The sequence below is a fragment of the Cygnus atratus genome, chromosome 17 (assembly GCF_013377495.2).
Source record: "Cygnus atratus isolate AKBS03 ecotype Queensland, Australia chromosome 17, CAtr_DNAZoo_HiC_assembly, whole genome shotgun sequence".
Classification (NCBI taxonomy): Eukaryota; Metazoa; Chordata; class Aves; order Anseriformes; family Anatidae; genus Cygnus; species Cygnus atratus.
Genome location: NC_066378.1, coordinates 15,525,369 through 15,545,425, shown reverse-complemented (window position 1 = coordinate 15,545,425; position 20,057 = coordinate 15,525,369). Strand labels below are relative to the sequence as shown.

Sequence of the window (20,057 nt, the reverse complement as noted above, 5' to 3'; positions counted from 1 at the left end):
GCCTGATGTTAACTTCAGTTTAGTCTGTGTGCTACATTACATTCAGGTATTGTAGCATTCCTCACATTTCTGAGTGTATGTTAGTACATATTGTTTCTAGTTGAGATTTGAAAAGAAGAAAAAAAAGTAATAGCACTAAACTGAAGAAGACATCTTTTCTGGTTGTGTTTATCACTCCTCACAACTGCATGTTTATACTGTACATTATTTAGTTTGTCCAGTTTGATTATGTTTTCCTCCCTTTTCTGTCAAATTCATCAGCTTATATTTTTCAGCTATTTATTTTTCTATGGCATAGAAAAAACTTTGACATTTATTGCAAAGCAAAAGAATTATTGAAGAAAGTAGCAACAATGTGGTGACTTTGAAAGTTTTTTCGTGTTTATAAAAATGTCTATGGTGACCTGAATACTGGAAATGCAGATTTGCATTTTGAAGTAAATGTATGTAGCTCACCTGCATGGCTGATGAGGTCAGGTAAATTAAAGTAAGGATAAGTATTAATCTGAAACTTGGTTTTGCTAGATTAGATAGCTTTCTATCCAGAGATGGTATCAGTATCCATTAATAGCTGTGCATACATGTTTTCTATATATCCTCAGCAATAAAGTTTCATTTAAAAGAAATTCTAACTTGCCTAGGCATGAAAATGCACACTGAAGGCACAAAAAACATCAGCTCTCATTTTCTGTTTAACATAACTGTGAAATAATCATTATAATTGCACCATTTTGATATATGTGAGCCCAAATTAAACTGATTTCAAAGGCATGGTTTTAATAATATATTTTCCCTTCTGCCAAAGTATTTCTAAATGAAAAATAAAAAATAAAAATAAAAGCATACAGATTAATATGACTAAGATAAGTTTCTTCCTCTTTCATTTGCAACCACATTTTTAAGGGTCTTTCTAGCCCTCTTTTGTAAGGGACATCTGACGAGGACACCTGAGATGAGCAGACAGCACTTCAGGGCTGGTACAACAGCAGAACACTCTCCCTTTCCTTCAGGGCCGTAGAGTAGAATATAAATGCAGCTGTTACAGGAGAGAGAATTAGATAAAAAGAGAGAATGCTATCAAATAAAACAGAATGTTGCCCAGCCTGTAGTTAGTAAGAGGTGTTTCTGACTTTCCCCAATAATGCTACGCAGTACTAAGGAATGGTTACAGCAGTGTAACACAGCAATTTTTATTATATAATGGAATGTTGTATTTTAATACTAGTTTTAAATAAATGCATGGATGACAAATGTTACCAAGTATTAATTATAAATAAGATTGACTCATTTACAGTGGTTACTTCTGGAAGGTGATCACAGAATCACAGAATGGTTGATGTTGGAAGGGACCTCTGGAGGTCATTTTGTCCAAACCCTCGGTTCAGGCAAGGTCACTTAAAGCAGGTTTCCCTGGACACAGGGTGTTTTTTGAATATCTCCAAGGAGGAAGAATCCACTGCCTCTCTGGGCAACCTGTTCCAGTAGTCAGTCACCCTTACAGGGCAACAGTCCAACAATGTTTTCTGTTTTTAGTAGAAAGTAAAAATATGCATGTTTTTGAATATTTATTTGATCAGAATATGTCATTATTAAGACAGAGCAAAGCCATGCAGCAAGAGATTTGTAGTTCAGCTGAAAAGTGGGTAGTGTATTTCATGACTAGAAAATCATTCTCTGCTTTGATTTCTAACTTACTGAATATTAGGAAGCTAGGAAAACAATCATAAATAGGAGAAAATGTGAGTGAAGCAAAAGAATATTGACTTGTAAGTTCTAATCTGAATGCAAATGCTGCTATGGCAGATAGGAGTATGATGATTATATTGTATACAAGGAGCTCCCTTTCAGCCGAAATTCAATACAGAGGAAAAATGCGTAAGAATTTTTCTAAATCAGGATATAAATGTTTGCAAGATCCATGCCTACAAAATCTTTCACTTTATAAACTACAGGTGTTCACAAAGTTAGTTAAACTAGAATGAGATTTGGGCAATATGCTGATAAGTGGCAGACTGAAAACATCACTTACTTTTCTTTTTGGAAAATTAACAAGTTACACATTCAGCCTAACTAGTAAAACACAGAGAAAACAGTACAAAATGTAATTTGCTCACTCAGAAAATGTATTTTAATTGTCTTAGTCACTCTTCAGCCATAACCAGGATATCTTATACATTGTTTAGTAAAAATAATAAAATCATAATCCCTTCAATAGGTGTTTGACTCTAAGAGAAAATGTAGATCTCAAGCAACATCTTTAGCTGCCTATACAATGCAGGAAACGTTAATTGAAAGGAAACTGGATTCTTGGAGATGGGGTGGAGGATAAGGGAAGAACAACCAAACGCTAAGCCTACATACATTCTCTCTCTCTTTTTCCATTTCCATTTCTTCCCAGAATGTTATACAGCAAATGGGGCTGACTATCGTGGCACTCAGAACCAGACCTCCCAATACGCAGGGAAACCTTGTCTTTTTTGGAATGAGACCTTTGAGCATCCATATAATACTTTGAAATATCCCAATGGGGAGGGAGGGCTTGGAGAGCATAACTACTGCAGGTAAGGAATATCTCATTGCTACTAATGTTGCCTATATATCCAGTTTTACTTTAAACAGCTGACACAAAATCAGAAAACTTCCTGTCAAATAGTGAAGAATGTCATAACCATAAATATCTAACAGATTTTGTTTTCTTTTGTAATTAGTACCCTGGATCTTTGGTTGAGCATACAAGCACCATTAGTAGAATAATATTTTTCAACCCAGCTCTCACCCACAGTCCATGTCGTATATCCAATCTGTAATTTGGCACAATGGAGAAAGACTAAAGATAAGGTGGAGATAATTAAAAAACAAACAAACAAACAAACAAGCCCTGATCCAAGTAAGTAGTAAAAAGGCATTAGTGAGTCTCTGGAACATTATAGTTTTTGTCCTCACATACAAATGTGGTTCTGTTATACAGTATGTCTCAAAAGTTTTGCATTAGAGAAAGTTATATAGTCACTAAAAATTATCAGCACAAGCTGTTCAGTGACTTAGAGCTTGTATTAGACGTTAAAAGTTCAACTGTCAGAGGTTACAATACCTTTTCAAACCATGGCAAATCCACTCTCATTTCATTGCATTCTAGAGAAGTCCTCCATAACTATGGATATAATTCAGAATGAAACCTAAATAAGAACTTCAGGATTTAGGAGCCAAATAAGAATTCACAATGCTAAAAACTAATATACCACCTAAGTTCAGAGAGATTTAGATTCTGCAGGCTCTTCAGCATTCAGCCTGCAACATATAACTTTCTGATGTTGTGCATGTCCAAATAGCACTTATGCCTTTGCAAGACTGACCAGTTAAGTCTTTACTCCCACCTGCACTTGCTGTGGAAATAGGTAGGGAAGAACCTGATAACCTGATAGATACATTCTTTTTATATCCCTTTAAACAGTGATAATCATCAGCTCATCTAGGATGCATATGGAGTCAGAGACGTTTAAACCAAGAGATTCAGAACTGAAGCATTTATCAAGGACATAGCAAGAAAAATCTGTAATGTCTTCTTCATGAAAAGATTCAAATCACATCTCAATTCTCCCAGAAGATGCCTTTGTTTAGCAAATCATGGGCTTTTCTAGGGTAGAGCTTACATACTTACCACCTTCATGTTGAAATCATTTCACTGTAAATTATATAATTCAGGGTAACTGAGGCACAATGAATTTTGCAGGTGTTCAGCACAATTGGTATGTCACAAACACAGGGTCCTGTGTAGTTTTTCTGTATTTCATCAGAACTAGCCATTCAAGAAAATATGGCAGAGACAGTCAGCCAGTTAACAGGGAGTAACTAAGAAGAATAAAGAACAGAAAAGATCAGCAGAAAAGAGGTCTGCCTGCTGCTTGATATGCAGCAGACAGATGAGCACATTGATGAAAGAAGTCAGTGGCATTTGATAACCTAGGAGGATATTTCTTATTGAATAATATTGGTGAAGTTTAGGGAGGAAAGAGACTCAGGATCTTTTACATTGGTTGCATCAGTGCTTCAGTATAATACTCTTCAATGTGTTGTGCCTGTGGACTCTGTTTTCAGCCATAGGAGGAGAAAGCATTATTGCCAATTTCTGAATTGACTCTCTTCTGAATCACTTCATCTTCTTACTGGAGTAAAGAAAAATACACCTCCCACAAGAAAAACTCCATAGAAATTGAGCATTCTCTTTAGAAAATAGCCTGGAAAACAAGTAAACCCATCAAGCTGTCTAGTATTGTATTGGTATGTGAGTCCTTCCACCAAAAACATGCCATCTTCACAGCTTCCATTAGCCCAACAAGACCAAAGACATAATTCTCATCACAGAATCACAGAATCACAGAACGGTTGAGGTTGGAAGGGACCTCTAGAGATCATCTGGTCCAACCCCCCTGCCAAGCAGGGTCACCTAGTGCCCATTGCACAGGCTCACGTCCAGGTGGATGGAGACTACTTTTTTTGGAAGTCTCCAAAGAAGGAGACTCCACAACCTCTCTGGGCAACCAGTCCGAGTGCTCTGTCACCCTTACAGTAAAGAAGTGCCCCCTCATAGTGAGCCGGAACCTCGTATGCTTCAGTTTGTGCTGATTGCCTCTTGTCCACTGGGCACCACTGAAAAGAGTCCAGCCCCATCCTCTTGGCACCCTCCCTTCAGATATTTGTACATGTGGATAAGATCCCCTCTCAGTCTTCTCTTCTCCAAGCTAAACAGGCCCACATCTCCCAGCCTCTCCTCGTATGAGAGATGCTCCAGTCCCCTAATCACCTTTGTAGCCCTCCACTGGACTCCCTCCAGGAGCTCCATGTCCCTCTTGTACTGCGGAGCCCACAACTGGACACAATACTCCAGGTGTGCCCTTGCCAGGGCTGAGTAGAGGGGCAGGATAACCTCCCTCGACTTGCTGGCAACACTCTTCCTAATGCACCCCAGCATACCATTGGCCTTCTTGGCCACAAGGGCACAGTGCTGGCTCAGGGTTAACCTGCTGTCCACCAGGACTCCTAGGTCTTTCTCTGTAGGGTTGCCTTCCAGCAGGTCAGCTCCCACCCTGTACTGGTACATGGGGTTATTCCGCCCTAGGTGCGGGACCCTGCAATTGCCTTTGTTGAACTTCATGAGGTTTCTCATTGCCAACTCTCCAGCCTGTCCAGGTCCCTCTGAATGGCAGCACAGCCCTCTGGGGTATCAGCCACTCCTCCCAGTTTTGTGTCATCCACAAACTTGCTGAAGGTGCACTCTATTCCATCATCGAGGTCATTGATGAATAAATTGAACAGGACTGGACCCAGTATGGACCCCTGGGGGACACCACTAGCTACATGCCTTCAACTAGACTCAGCACCACTGATCACAACCCTCTGAGCTCTGCCATCCAGCCAATTCTCAATACACCTCACTGTCCACTCATCCATCCCACACTTCCTGAGCTTGCCTATGAGGATGTTATGGGAGACAGTGTCAAAAGCCTTACTGAAATCAGGGTTGACAACATCCACTGCTCTCCCCTCATCCACCCAGCTAGTCATTCCATCATAGAAGGCTATCAGGTTGGTGAAGCTTAGTCATGGTTGGTCATGCCCATGGTGACTACTCCTGATGACCTTCTTCACCTCCATGTGCTTGGAGATGACCTCCAGGATGAGTGATTACATCACCTTTCCAGGGATGGAAGTGAGACTGACTGTAGTTTCCTGGGTCTCCCTTCTTGCCCTTTTTGAAGACAGGGGTGACATGGGCTTTCTTTCAGTCCTCAGGCACCTCTCCTGTTGTACATGACCTTTAAAAGATGATGGAGAGTGGGCTAGCAATAACATCTGCCAACTCCCTCAGTACTCGTGGATGCATCCCACCTGGGCGCATGGATTTGTGGGTGTCAAATCTGCTTAAGAGATCTATGACCTGATCCTCTTTGACCAAGAGAAAGTCCTCCTTTCTTCAGAGTTCCTCCCTTGTCTCTAGGGTAAGAGATTCCTGAGGGCTGGTCTTAGCAGTGAAGACAGAAGCAAAGAAGGCATTCAGTAATTCTGCCTTCTCTGTATCCTTTGTCGTCAGGGCTCCCACCCCATTAAGCAGTGGGCCCACATTTTCCTTAGTCTTCCTTCTGCTATTGATATATTTGAAAAAGCCCTTCTTGTTGTCCTTGACACTCCTTGCCAGATTTAACTCTAAATGGGCCTTGGCCTTCCTTATCACATCCCTGCATCTTCTGTCAGTATCCCTATATTCTTCCCAAGTGGCCTGTCCTCTTTTCCACATTCTGTACACTTCCTTCTTCCATTTGAGTCCTTCCAGGAGCTCCTTACTCATCCAAGCAGGTCTTCTGTCCCCTTTGCTTGCATTTTGCTCATAGGAATACATAGCTCTTGACCTTGGAGGAAGTGATGCTTGTATACTGACCAGCTCTCTTGGGCCCCCTTTCCTTCTGGGGCCCTAACCCATGGGATTCCTCCAAGTAGGTTCCTGAAGAGGCCAAAGCTGGCTCTCCTGAAGCCCAAGGTTGCAATCCTACTTCTTGCCCTGTTTCCTCTTCACAACATCCTGAACTCCACCATCTCATGGTCACTACAGCCAAGACTGCCCCCAACCTTCACATCTCCAACCAGTCCTTCTCTGTTTGTAAAAACAAGATCCAGCAGCAGACCTCTCCTTGTTCGCTGCTCGACTACCTGTGTCAAAAAGTTATCATCAATGCTCTGCAGGAACTCCTGGACTGTTTGTGCATAGCTGTATAGTCTTTCCAGCAGACATCCGTGTGGCTGAAATCCCCCATGAGAACCAGGGCCTGTGATTTTGAGGCTACTTCCAGCTGTCTGTAGAAGGCTTCATCTACTTCCTCTTCCTGATGAGCTGGTTTGTAGCGAACTCCTACAACAGTATCAGCCATGGTATCCTGCCCTTTAATCCCTGCTCATAAGCTCTCAACTTGCTCTTCATCCACCCCTAGGCAGAGCTTGATTCATTCCAGTTGCTCTCTCACATAAACTGAAACTCCACCACCTTGTCTTCCTGGCCTGTCTTTCCTAAAAAGCACGTAGTGCTCCATGACAGCATTCCAGTCGTGAGCTATCCCACCACGTTTCTATAATTGCAATGAGATTGTGGCCTTGCAATTTCATGCAGATCTCCAATTTGTCCTGTTTATTCCCCAAGCTATGTGCATTGCTATACAAGCATTCCAGGGAGGTGATCAAGCCTACAGGTTTCCCAGAAGGGGTGCAAGAGGATCCTTCATAGTCATGTCCTGCACTCACTTCCCTGGCTGCATGCACCCACTGGAGACATCCTGACTTGAGCCACTTATTGCTGCCTATCCCATCCCTGTAATTCTCCCCTTCCCCCATCTTTCCTAGTTTAAAGCCCTCCTTACCAGATTGTCCAACCTGTTAGCAAAGACACGCATGCCCCTCCTAGTGAGGTGGAGCCCATCTCTCCCCATCAGTTCTTGATCTCCAAGCAGGGTTCCAGGGTTGTAGAAGCCAAACCCCTGTTGCCAACACCAGTGGTGCATCCAGTTAACTTGGAATGTCTGTCTCAACCTCTTCCCATCCTTCGCCCTCGCTGGAAGTATTGAGGAAAAAATGACCTGGGCTCCCAGACCCTTGACCACCATGCCCAGATCTCTAAAGTCCTGCCTGATGTTTTCTGACTTACCTTTGGTGTTCTTAGCACCCACATGGAAAAGCAGCAGAGGGTAATAGTCTGACTCATGGACAAGCTTTGGCATCCTTTCCTTGATGTCTCTTATCCAAGCCCCTGTCAGGCAACAAGCCTCTCTAGACAAGAGGTCAGGTTGGCAGATGTGTGCCTCCATACTTTTCAGCAGAGAGTCACCCATGAAAATCACCTGCCTCAATCTTCCTCAGAACTTCCTCAGACCTCAGTCTTCCTCAGAACTTTATCAGATAAATGTTTTTGTCCTTATACACAGAAAGATGGCTTCTGGACTATTTTGTACCGAGGCAGAAATCAAGTTTAGGAGTCTAAGGAACCTGTACACAGGACATGGTGCTCAAAATCTTCCTCTCTGACAGTACTGTCCAGAAATAGCTCTGCACCTTTCAGAGTTAAAGAAAAAAAAAGTTATATTTTAGACATCACTAGCCTTTTATGCTTGCTGCATACTATAATAACCAAAGTTATTTGAACATCCTGTTGGCTTTTTCATTTTTCTTGGCATGTAAGTTCAACAGGTTAAATATTCAGTAGGCATTAGAACAAAAAACAGTGGTGAAACTCACGTTTAATATATTTAATACAGTCTTTGAAAACATTTGAATTTTCACTCACTTTCTCAGTTTTTCTCTCCCAGGAACCCTGATGGAGATGTCAGCCCATGGTGCTACATCGCGGAGCATGAAGATGGAATATATTGGAAATACTGTGAGATTCCATCCTGCCGAAGTAAGAGAACCACGTAATTATTTTAGGCCCACATCTCTGCTCAACAGAGACTGGCAGTTATACAGCAGTGGGTAGTGATTTTCCAAGACCAATCAGCTTATTTTCATTTGCAAACTAAGCAGTATTTTTAACATCTCTAGAGTTAATGACAAGGTTACTGTATAGTTGTCCCTCCATTGCTATGTTCTTCATCTCCTCTCAGAATTACTGGCTTATATTATTTACATTAAAATACAAGACAGAGAATCACTCAAAACTTATGAAGTACTGCTAGTTTTCTGAACCCATAGAAATAGGCCATTCATTTAGTAAAGTCTAGAGGAGAAAAATTAATAGGAAATGATTAATTAATTTTTCAAAAGGATACATATGTATCCATCATTTGCAAGTCATTTGTAAAATGAATGGCATTAGTTTAATGTGTGTAACAGACCACAAACAGAATTGTTGGAAAGAAACAGTATGAGTGACACAGGGAAAAGATGGCTATTTGTTAGCTATACTAGAATTCTGTTTTTTTCAGGTGCATATACTTAGAATTGCTGTTAATCCAGAAACACAACTTTGTTCCTTTTTTTCTTTTCTTTTTTTTTTTTTTTAAACAGATAATTCACAAGCTATTCACCTGAACATTCCTTCCAGAATTTAATATCATTAATATACTATATTACTTAACTTGTCCAAAATCTATTTCTTTTTCCATGGTTCATGTCAATATATTCCCAAGTTTTCATTCCTGAAGGCTCCAGGATAAATTCCTAAGAATGGCATTTTTAACATATGCCTAAATATTAGCAACCATAACTTAACATTTTATTGAGTCTAATCATTAATGCCTTTACTTGCTCTTTGTGCTCTACTTCTAAGAGACCATTTATATGTATGCTAAGTATCAGAGAAGTTGTCTTTCTGTAGGAATACTTCTGAATGAAAGAAGTACATTTCTTACTTGAAGTTAAGGAAACAAAACCAAACAAAGCAAAGTAGATCTAAAGTGATTTTTTTTATTATTATTATTTTGTCCACAGTTTTTTTTCTTTTTGTGAATGTGAGCAAATGATTCATATCTTCAAGTTAGGCAAACATATATGTAAGTGTGACCCTGTCAGATGACTTTTACCTAGACTTAAATGCAGATTAAGGAATCTAATTTAAGTAACACAAAATTGTTTGACACTCAGATGCTCATTGTTCAGAGGACATCTTACTATCATTTTCTAAGTTACAAAGTCCTATCTAAGAGGCATGATCCTCATAATTAATACATTTGTTTAGGTCTCAAATTAAAGAATTTGCATTTCTTTAAAGACCACAAATTTTGCAAAATCTCTGGATATGACACCAGTAAAAAAACCTGGAAGGCAAATTCTCTCCACTTCATTTGTTCTACACAAAGAATCCTTTTAAAACAAGCCTCAATCATTTTCTCTGTGGTGGGGAACTGGGGATTTAAATTTGGACATTTACTTGCAAAGATAATCCAGACTTATATTTACAAAATGTCCTTTTGACCAGCAGCAGCTGCTTCAAGCACTGCACTGAAACAGGATACTAGAGAAAGGAATTACAGCAACTTAGAGCAAACTGTACATTGCAAGTCCTTCCAAGTCTTAATACAAACCTTATGGTTAATGAAGTTGTGTAAGTCAAAAAAACTTTTATTCTTTACCATATTTTCTGTTTTCAGTACGCATGATGATAAATCATAGGACCATCAAAACTAACTTGTGGAGTACATAAAACAAAACTGGGTCTTATGATAGAGTAAAAAAGCAGTTGTGTAAAGAAAGCCCATTTGAAAATTTTAGAGAAGTACAAAATTGTCTCATATAAGCTTCTTTTACATGATTATGTGTACTACTAGAAAATAAAAGTATCTGAAGTATAATGTACCTATAAGCTATATCTACATAATACCAGTACAATGCCAACAATATGAAGCTTCTTTATTATCTAGAGACATTTGCATACAGTGATTCACTGTAACAATTAGGAATCTACAGTTAAGACATTTGCATAGACAGTGATTGTATCATATGTCTTGTTCACTAATATTTAACATGAAATGCTTAATTCAGAAATGTATTCTGCACATGTAAACACACTGTATAGAATTTAGCAATGTTAGCTGAGAATGGATGGTCATAAATGCAAAAGACAGTGGTTGCCCCAGTAGGAGCTTAGACTTTCTTTTTCTTCCTCTCCTCTCCTTTTCTTAATGCCTTGTCTGATGGAGTTGATATAAACAAAATAAAAGGCAAAAAGGCAGCCATGAGTCCTCAGAGAACATGTGTATCTTATATGAACTATTCAATGCATAGCTATGTCTGAATGATTTAAATGGTTTGTTTGCAACGCTGCAGCTATTCCTGGCTTTTTTGGTCTCTTTTCCAACGAGGTTAGACTGAAATTCAAATAAGAGCATACACACACTAAAGGTAAAAGTAAGTAAGGCTCACTGTCTTGCTGAATTGCACCTCGGTGTTTATGGCCCACATGTGTCTCTTACCACAAAAAGATTTCATTACTGTAAGCTTATTTCCTGTGTGCACGTGTGTCATATAATAAATTTGATAAAGTGTTAAATGGAAGAGCCAGGGTAGTTGTACAGAGCTGTACTGACCGCTTGGTAAGACTGATATATACATTTTAACACAAGAACAAAGGAGCATCTCACACAAGATCTACATATTGAGAGAGTATTCTGGCATATACTACCATTTCACTAGGAGGATCTTCAGGCAACTGGATAAACACATCTGAAACATGGCTTTGAGTTCAAAAGCATTAATTTTATATGTTTTCATATGCGTCTTAACATGTAGTATCCAGAAGCTCTGGTGTTTGTCAGGACCTCATTGTGTCAGGTACTGTATAAAAGAGAAATAGCATACTTGCACAAAAGAAGTGACCTTTTAAGCACAGGAGAACTAGATACAAACAGGAGAAGGCAATGTAACAGTAAGACATCACTGATCAGCATGACTATTAATCACAGTACGTTGACTAACACATTTTTGTCAAGCTTCTTTAGTAAGCTAAACAGTAAGACCAAATTAAGGCAAAAGATTATGCTGGAAATTTTTGAAGGTCAGACTAACTATTCAGTTGCTACTTATTAAGAAACATTTTGATTCTCCATTGATTTATATTTAATACATACACATAGGATTGTGAGATACCATAGGTTGGAAGGGGCATTAGTACATCATCTAGTCCAGTCCCCTGCTGAAAGTAGAACCAGCTCTAAGATTACACCAAGCTGTTCAATTGAACAGGTTAGACCAAGTTTAGCCAGTCAGATCTTGACAACTTCCTTGCAACCTCCAAACATAGACTGCATGGCCTCTCTGGGCTCCTGTTCCAGTGGTGACTGTCCTCATGGTGAAAAGATTTTCTTTCTATCCAGTCTGAACATTTCAGACTGCAGAATGAACAAGTCCCACTCCCTCAGCCTCCTGTCACAGGGTGAGTGCTCCAGCTCTCTGAGCATCTTGGCTCTCTGCTGAACTTGTTCCAGTCAACCAAAATGTTTCTTGTACTGGTGGGCCCCAAACTGGACACAGTAGTCTAGATGTGGTCCTAAAAAGTGCTGAGTAGAAGAAAAATCACTTTTCTTGATCTCTGGCTGTGCTCATCTTAATACTGACCAGGATGCTGCAGACCTTCTTTGCTGCCCACTACACTCTTCGTCATATTCAGCTCCCTGTCTATCAGAACCTCCAGGGCCTTTTCTGCAAAGTTGCTCCACATAAAATGTACACTGCCTTCTTTTGGATTTACGGTGTAATGCTTCCCTGAACATACATCCTGACTGAGTTTAATATGGTATGAATGGCGAACATATTATTCTAATATACTAAAATATTGTTGAAAAAGCAGTGATTTGTGGTCACTGTTGGTCTGATATAAAACCAGTTTTTGCCAGCTAGCTTTTTTCCCCTGCTCAGAATATAAATGATCTCCCCTCTGCTGTTATGCTTATACCATCTATGGTGATTACCCATCAGTAGCAACTCCAAAGTGTCTCAGGTTTAGGACCAGCCCATCAGTAGCCATAGGAAGAAGGGGCACGTCAAAATCATATATACATGTATGGTAGAAAATATGTTGTGTGTTTTCCCAGGTCAGAAGATCCTTTAAACATATATTTGATGTGGGACTACTCAAGTACTTTTAGCTCCCAGTGGAGGATGTATCTACAGGGTTATGTAGTTTGATGATTAGTTATCAAAGTAATTTGAAGAACTATGCATTTGCTTGGAACCTGCTCTTCAGTATTGGGCTAGATTAATGCTTTTCCATGAATGACTGTTTATATCAAATCCCATGACACTAATTTTGTTAGCTAAACATGAAAAAGTTAAAATACCACTGGAACACTAAAGGGGCTAATTAGCTTTAAGATGTTACCCAACTGGTATGCAATGTATGAAGTTGTCAAATGGCTGAGTCTGTTTTCTTAGCATGAAGCTCATGGGAGAATTAATCCTCTGGAGACACGGATGAAGATTCTCACCTATAAAGCTCCTTTTACCAAAAAAAAAAAAAAAAATTTTACTATGTGGTTTTGAAAATCCCAGGTCTCCTAGGAAAATGCACTAGACTGGTGACTAGGAAGCATTTTCTGGGCAGTGAAGTCATGTTCTGTATGGAAGACTGAGCTCTTTGAGAGTTATCTGTCTGTTTGTACTCAGCTGCAAATGAAAATTTCCAAAGGTATGTTAAATCAGGCTGTAACTTGAATTAACAGTACTTACAAGCATATTGCTGCAAGACATATCCAAGCTATAAATATATGCAAGCATTTACTGTTGAAATTGTACCATTCTTAGAAAAAAATACTTTGTCAACAACATTTGAAGCAACATTATCTAATTATTAAAAAAAAAAACTTTATTTTTTTTCTTCCCACCTTCATTATTTCTTTCATTCTTCTTTATAACACTATAATCATCCTCTTTAAGAGTATAATCATATGCACACCACTAATAGTTGCTGGTCACTACTGGTTATATTAACTGTCTTCCTCACAATGAGGAAACTGCCATGAGCAACATAGTCTAAGTCTGGGACCAAGTTCTCAGACCTGTTGCTGTTCCAGATGTCAAGATGCTTCAGATATTAATGGTAGGCTGACACCAGTTCACAAGCTCAGTATATGATAAACCAAAAGAATAGGGAAGAGAACATCCTTATTAGAATTAGACAAATAGAAAGGTCTGAATTTAGGCCATTATTTCAATGCCTGTTGCACATAGACATGTATGAGAAAAGTCAGAAATGGGACTTCCAGAATCCAATGAAAAGATACTTTCAGGATTGCCATTCCATTCCTACTGTATTTATGTGAAGATACAGTAATGCAGAAGCAGTCAGTTTACTAAAACACAGGTTATCTGATGGAGAAAATGGCCACCTGTTTAAGAAATGGCTAATGCAAAAGGAGCCACAAAACACCTAATCCGTGTGCTATCAAACATCAGAGGCTACAAAACCAAAACCTGAGTATTCCCTTTCCTGGAAAAACAAAACAAAACAAACAAACAAACAAACAAACCTGTAAATAAGTCAAAACCTGAAACAGTACTGTGCCACAAGCTGTTAGCAAGAGAGAGGTCAGAGGTATCATAACTAAGGAAAACTCTCTTACGATTCTATGATCACATCACACACCATACAAAGTTGTGGTGGTTAGCTGGATGATAATAATCCTTGTCAATCTGGCAAGGGCAAAAAAATCCCTGACTGTAGAACTTGGTGATAGATAGGCAGACAGTCAAAAGAGGTGATTCTCCCACTATGTTTGGCCTCGGTGCAGCCTCAGCTTGAATATAGTGTACAGTTCTGGTCTCCACAATATAAACAGGATGTTAAGGTCCTTAAAAGTATCCAGAGGAGGGCAACAAAGCTGATAAAAGGGCTGGAGGGCATGCTCTATGAGGAGAGGCCGAAGATCCCTGGTTGTCTAATCTGGAGAAAAGAAGGCTGAGAGATCACCTCGTTGTGCTACAAATTCCTGAGCAGGGGAATGGAGAGGGACGTGTCGGTCTTTGCTTCCTGGTGACTGATGACAGGACATGAGGGAATAGCACAAAGCTGTGCCAGAGGAGGCTCAGACTGGACATTAGGAAAAATTTATTTACCGCGAGGGTGGTCCAACACTGGAACAGGCTTCCTGGTGAGGTGGTTGATGCTCCATGCCTGTCAGTGTTCAAGAAGCATTTGGACAATGCCCTCAATAATATGTTTCATTGTTGGTTAGCCTTGAAGTGGTCAGGAAGTTGGACTAGATGTGGGTCCCTTCCAAATGAACTGTCTATTAATTTCTATTTCCATTTCCATTATTTCCATTTCCATTTCCATTTCTATTTCTATTTATTTCTATTTCTATTTCTATTTCTATTTCTATTTCTATTTCTATTTCTATTTCTATTTCTATTTCTATTTCTATTTCTATTTCTTTCTATTTCTATATTTCTATTTATTATTTCTACCTCTATCTCTATCTCTATTTATATATTTCTAGTATTTCTAATTTCTATTTCTATTAATTCCAAGTATTTTAGCAGACATGACAATTAGACGGGGGATAATGTTACGCCATTAACACAGCAGTATATTGGACCACACATACTGTCTCTAGTAGTAATAGCTAAATTCCAGTGTTTTGATGAAAAGTGCAATAATAAAAAAATAGAAGACAAATCATGCACTGAAGGGGAAAATCTCTCTTTATGACTGCCTAGTGTGATCAAAGAGCCTCAAAACATTGTATCAAAACAGTATAAATAGATGTGTTATTTTGTTGTTGTTGTTGTTTATGTTTTTAAGCAGCTTTGCTCATGGTAAATCTCTACATACATACTGTAAAATACTGAGAATTCATATCAGATTTTTAGTTTTATATATTAGGAATCTCTCATGTAAAATATACAGTCCCTCCCATAAAACTTACCAAACTCCATCCTAAAACAATTTAGTTTTCCTTTCTCAAATACTGTGTTTAGAAATTTTTTAGAATGTAACTATTTTGAAGATCTGATGGAAAACATTGTTTAATTTACATTGTTATAATGTACATGATCCTAGTTGAAAGAAAAAAAAAGGCAAAAAACCCAAACACAAAACTTCTGAACCCACTTAGTACCCCCCACCCCCCCATTGTTTCTATTACGAGAAATGAACCAGAAGATTATCTTGTCTGTACTACTACAGCTTACAGAAACATATTGCAGTGTATTTTATTATAGGTTTATTGCTAAGTAGATGTGAGGCCGTTTCATCACCTGTCATTTATCCCTGGGCGTATTTGTAAAACAAGGCAAGGATCTAGCTTAGAGTAACAGGAATTGCTTAGTAACAAGGTGGTAGATAAAGTGGTCTGTGTCTTGGGTGTATTTAGGAAAACCTTTAGAATGACTGTTGTCTGTTATTTTTGCCAGTGCCAGGGAATCTAGGGTGTTACAAAGACCATGGAGAGCCACCACCTTTGACTGGCACCAGCGAGACCTCCAATAAACTTACTATCCAAACATGCATTAGTTCCTGCCGAAGTCAACAATTTAAGGTGATTTATTTGATGTACACTTACAAAATGTTTTCAAAGACAAAACATTTATGCCTAGAGCCCTCTGTTGCCTTTCTTTCTTTTTCTTTCATTCTTTCTTTCTTCCTTTCTTTCTTTCTTTCTTTCTTTCTTTTTCTTTCTTTCTTTCTTTCTTTCTTTTTCTTTCTTTCTTTCTCTTTCTTTCTTTCTCTCTCTTTTTTTTTCTTTTTCTCTTTCTTTCTTTCTTTCTTTCTTTTTTCTTTCTTTCTTTCTCTTTCTTTCTCTCTTTCTTTCTCTCTCTTTCTCTCTCTCTTTCTCTTTCTCTCTTTCTTTTTCTTTCTCTTTCTTTCTCTTTCTCTCTCTTTCTCTTTCTCTTTCTTTCTCTTTCTCTCTCTCTTTCTCTCTCTCTCTCTCTCTCTCTCTCTCTCTCTTTCTCTTTCTCTTTCTCTTTCTCTTTCTCTTTCTCTTTCTCTTTCTCTTTTCTCTTTTCTCTTTCTCTTTCTCTTTCTCTTCCTTCCTTCCTTCCTTCCTTCCTTTTCTTCCTTTTTTCTCCCTTTTCTTCCTTTTTTAAATGTTCAAATGGTCTAATGTTTCACTCCCACTCCAGGAAACCTAGCTCTCTCTCTGCATCCAGAGCAATTTGGGCAAGCAACCAATTAATAATAACCTGGATACCAGAAGAAAGTATGTTTGCTTATGCAGTTGTGATTGACAGGGTGCCCTAGTTGTGCTCCATTCCAGCTTTCTTTCCAGTTTTAAGTAGGATCCTAACAGATCAAACAAATAGAGTTTGTGATGGGACCTCTTACTGCTGACTTAACATACTTCTCCAAAGCATACATAATCTGCTGCCAGCTTTCTTGCTCATACAGCCTCCTGGTGTTGCTCCTTTAAATATCCCTCCCTTCCTTATGCATCTTTGTTGTCAAAGTTTGCAGGCATGGAATCAGGTTATGCCTGTTTCTGTGGAAATAATCCTGACTACTGGAGATACGGGGAGGCAGCCAGTACGGAATGCAACAGTGTTTGCTTTGGAGACCATACTCAGCCTTGTGGTGGGGATGGCAGAGTCATTCTTTTTGACAGTAAGTATTGAAACAGGCTGGGGTTTTCCCAAAGGAGAGGCTTCAAATGCTGAACAAATGAGGGGAAAGGGCTTAAAGGCAATGAGAACTGTTGCACAGAAAACAGCAAAGCACCTAAATTCAGTGTAAAATAAAGCCGCTTTCCACTTACATATAAAATTCACTTCCATTAATAATGTGAAATAGATCTTCCAAGAAATGATGCTTGCTCAGGCGACTGACTCATGGTCCAGTGTCTCTTACTTCCCCAGAAGTGGTGCTGACTCAGCTCTCACAAACAGCATGTCACAACAAGGCTTCTTCAGAACTGATCTTACCAGAGAGCAGATATGTAATCAAGTGACACACCTCAAATAAAATTTCCTTAAAAATGAACTTATTTTTATGAAAACACTTTGGTTTTCCTTTCCAGACAAGACTTGCTATAACCCAGTTACATAATACAAAGCAGCGTAATACAATTGAGATTGGGAGGTGTGTACAGCAAAAGTACAAACAAGTTAGGTTGCTGTTATGATCATCACTGATTTCATCATTTCTTATATTAGGAAAGCCTCCTTTCTACTACACCTTTCAGTAAACATACCAGCACCAGCTGTATAATGTAACTGGTTGACAGTATGAGTACTTGGTTGTCTGGCTGCTGTACAGGCTTCCGGTTTAGTTGGGGGTACTAGAACAGTCCACAGTATGTACTGATATATCACTGCTTCTCAGATCTCAACTGCCTTTGGTGTTAACTACCTCTAGTTACCTTTAAAGTCAAGTTATAAGTTTTCTGTCACTAAAAGTAGCATGATTTTCCAGCCTCTACACAACTTCCCACCTCCTCACTCTAAAACTCTGGTTTCCATCTAGCAGGACAGAAAGATGTTTCACTTAGAGCAGGAATTAGTCATTCTACTCCCTCACTTCCAACTTCTCCCCAAGATATGAAAAGAAGTATTGGAGTTGTATATTGCTTTCAATATTGTAGTAGCATGTAGGTTCATACTGCTATATCCTTTGTTTCCTTCTGCTCTTGGCCTCCCAAATTTGTCATGGTTAGAGGTATCCTTCATAGTTTTTCTTTTCTAGAATGGCCAAGGGCTCAGCAAGGTGTTACCCTGAGCACCTGCATTGTCTTTTCTGGTATGAACCAGAAATGAATGAACTGGTATGAACCAGTTACATATTTTCTGGTATGAACCAGAATGAACTGAGAGAGGGAAAGCATTTTTGTTCCATATGGGGAATGCTGTGCTTTGTCATTAGCATTCATAGTTAATATTGCTGGTTTGAAGAATGCCTTCTGGTTCGGTAGTTACAAACAGCACAGCCAAATATAACAATGCCTATAAACTATTTGCAAATGATATCTCACTGTCAAATTTCAATTCTATCAATTCAATCTATTCAAGCAATTCTATCTACTCAATTAAATCACCAGCTCTCTTAGCTTGGAGTAAGTGCCAAACACAGATTCTCTATGGGGCTTTGTATCTCTGTGGGATCTTTCACATTCTTTCAATTCTTCTTTCATATTCTTTCAGTTTCTCTATGGGGTCTTTCTTAGTGCAGCACTGAAGTGTAAGGTTTGTTGTTATGATCAGGCCTTGCTCCAGAAAAAAGTGAAGTGTTTTCACTTTATTTTCCGGCATACATGTTCTACTTTTGCTCATTCCTCCAACTCCCTTTTAATTTGTATTTATCAAAGCTCTTTCTGAGAGGCCTGTGAAAACCGAGACACATCAAAATACTTCAGTTCCTGTATTTCCTTTCTCACAGCCCACTATTGCAGGGCTTCAATTAGGCTTTCAGAGGGAATTCTATTTTGATCCTTCAGAACTTCAGGCTATGATATGGGGGAGTGATAACTCTGATCCAAACAATTTGGTCATGAAATAAATGATTATGTAATATGTATTACATATATAATATATATGTATGTAATATATATGTGTTATATATATAATATACATATATAAAATCTCCCTTAAATACACAATATATTCACATCTGTACTGATATACTACATATATATAAATATATATGCATCAAGTCGGTTGGCATTAGAGTTTCTCTAGATTCATTGATGAATAAGTTTGCACTGGGAATCTGGACAGTTGTTAAGGAATATAAAAAGTCACTGAGCACGTACTTGTTTGACTCTCAAGATAATACTGTAGCAACAAATTGAAAAGATTTTTCCTTAGACTTCATAACAGGCACTTGTTCATGTTACTTAGAGAAGGTATGGTCAAACTTTAGTTAGATAAGATCAGGAGAGAGAATGCTTAAAAACACATATAAAAGGTCAAAGATATTATTAAGGAATTAGAGCATCATTCATATGAGGAGATCATTTGGCCTTGAGAAAAGAAGGCTTTGGGGCTTGGGGTGGGAGTTAATGCGTATAAATACCTGATGGGAAGATGTAAAGATGAAGCCACACTCTTCTAAGTGGTATCTAGTGAATAGACAAGGCAATGGACACAAACTGAAATATAAGAAATTTCATTTAAACATAAAGAAAATCTTCTTTACGTTGAGGGTAACAGTGGAAAAAGTTGCCCAGAGAGGTTGCCAATCTCCAGCCTTGGAGACTCAAAACACAACTGGACAAAGTGCTCTCCTTTGACCTTCTCTTGAACAGGGGAATTGAACTAGTCTCCAGAGGCCCTGTCCAACCTCAGCTATCCTGTGAAGACTTATTTATTTTTTTTCATTAAAGCTGGAAAGGATTTAAATGATTCAACAGTGAGAGTTACTAATCTACCTATCTGTCTGATAGAAATGGGGAAGTCCCTGAATCAGTGATTTAGCTTTGATCCCAGTCCTGTAGGGGTGTGGGAAAAGGACCATACAAGGACAAAGGATAGTTGCAATATTCCATATTGATACTTAGGTCTCAGAGTAAGGAGCCAGAATGAATGTATCCCAAGCAACAATGTGAGTCTGAGAGCCATCTTTTTTGGGGTAGCAAGTATGTTCCGTAAAGTCACAT

At 38.8% G+C, this 20,057-nt stretch overlaps 1 protein-coding gene across 1 annotated transcript in view; it reads left to right on the top strand.

The window, feature by feature from the left end:
• KREMEN1 (kringle containing transmembrane protein 1) overlaps positions 1–20,057 on the top strand; it is a 32,879-nt gene that overhangs the window by 8,582 nt on the left and 4,240 nt on the right. The window contains 4 exon segments of the mRNA XM_035565687.2: positions 2,399–2,561; positions 8,346–8,437; positions 15,883–16,007; positions 16,918–17,071. Coding sequence (XP_035421580.1) covers positions 2,399–2,561; positions 8,346–8,437; positions 15,883–16,007; positions 16,918–17,071 — 534 coding nt within the window.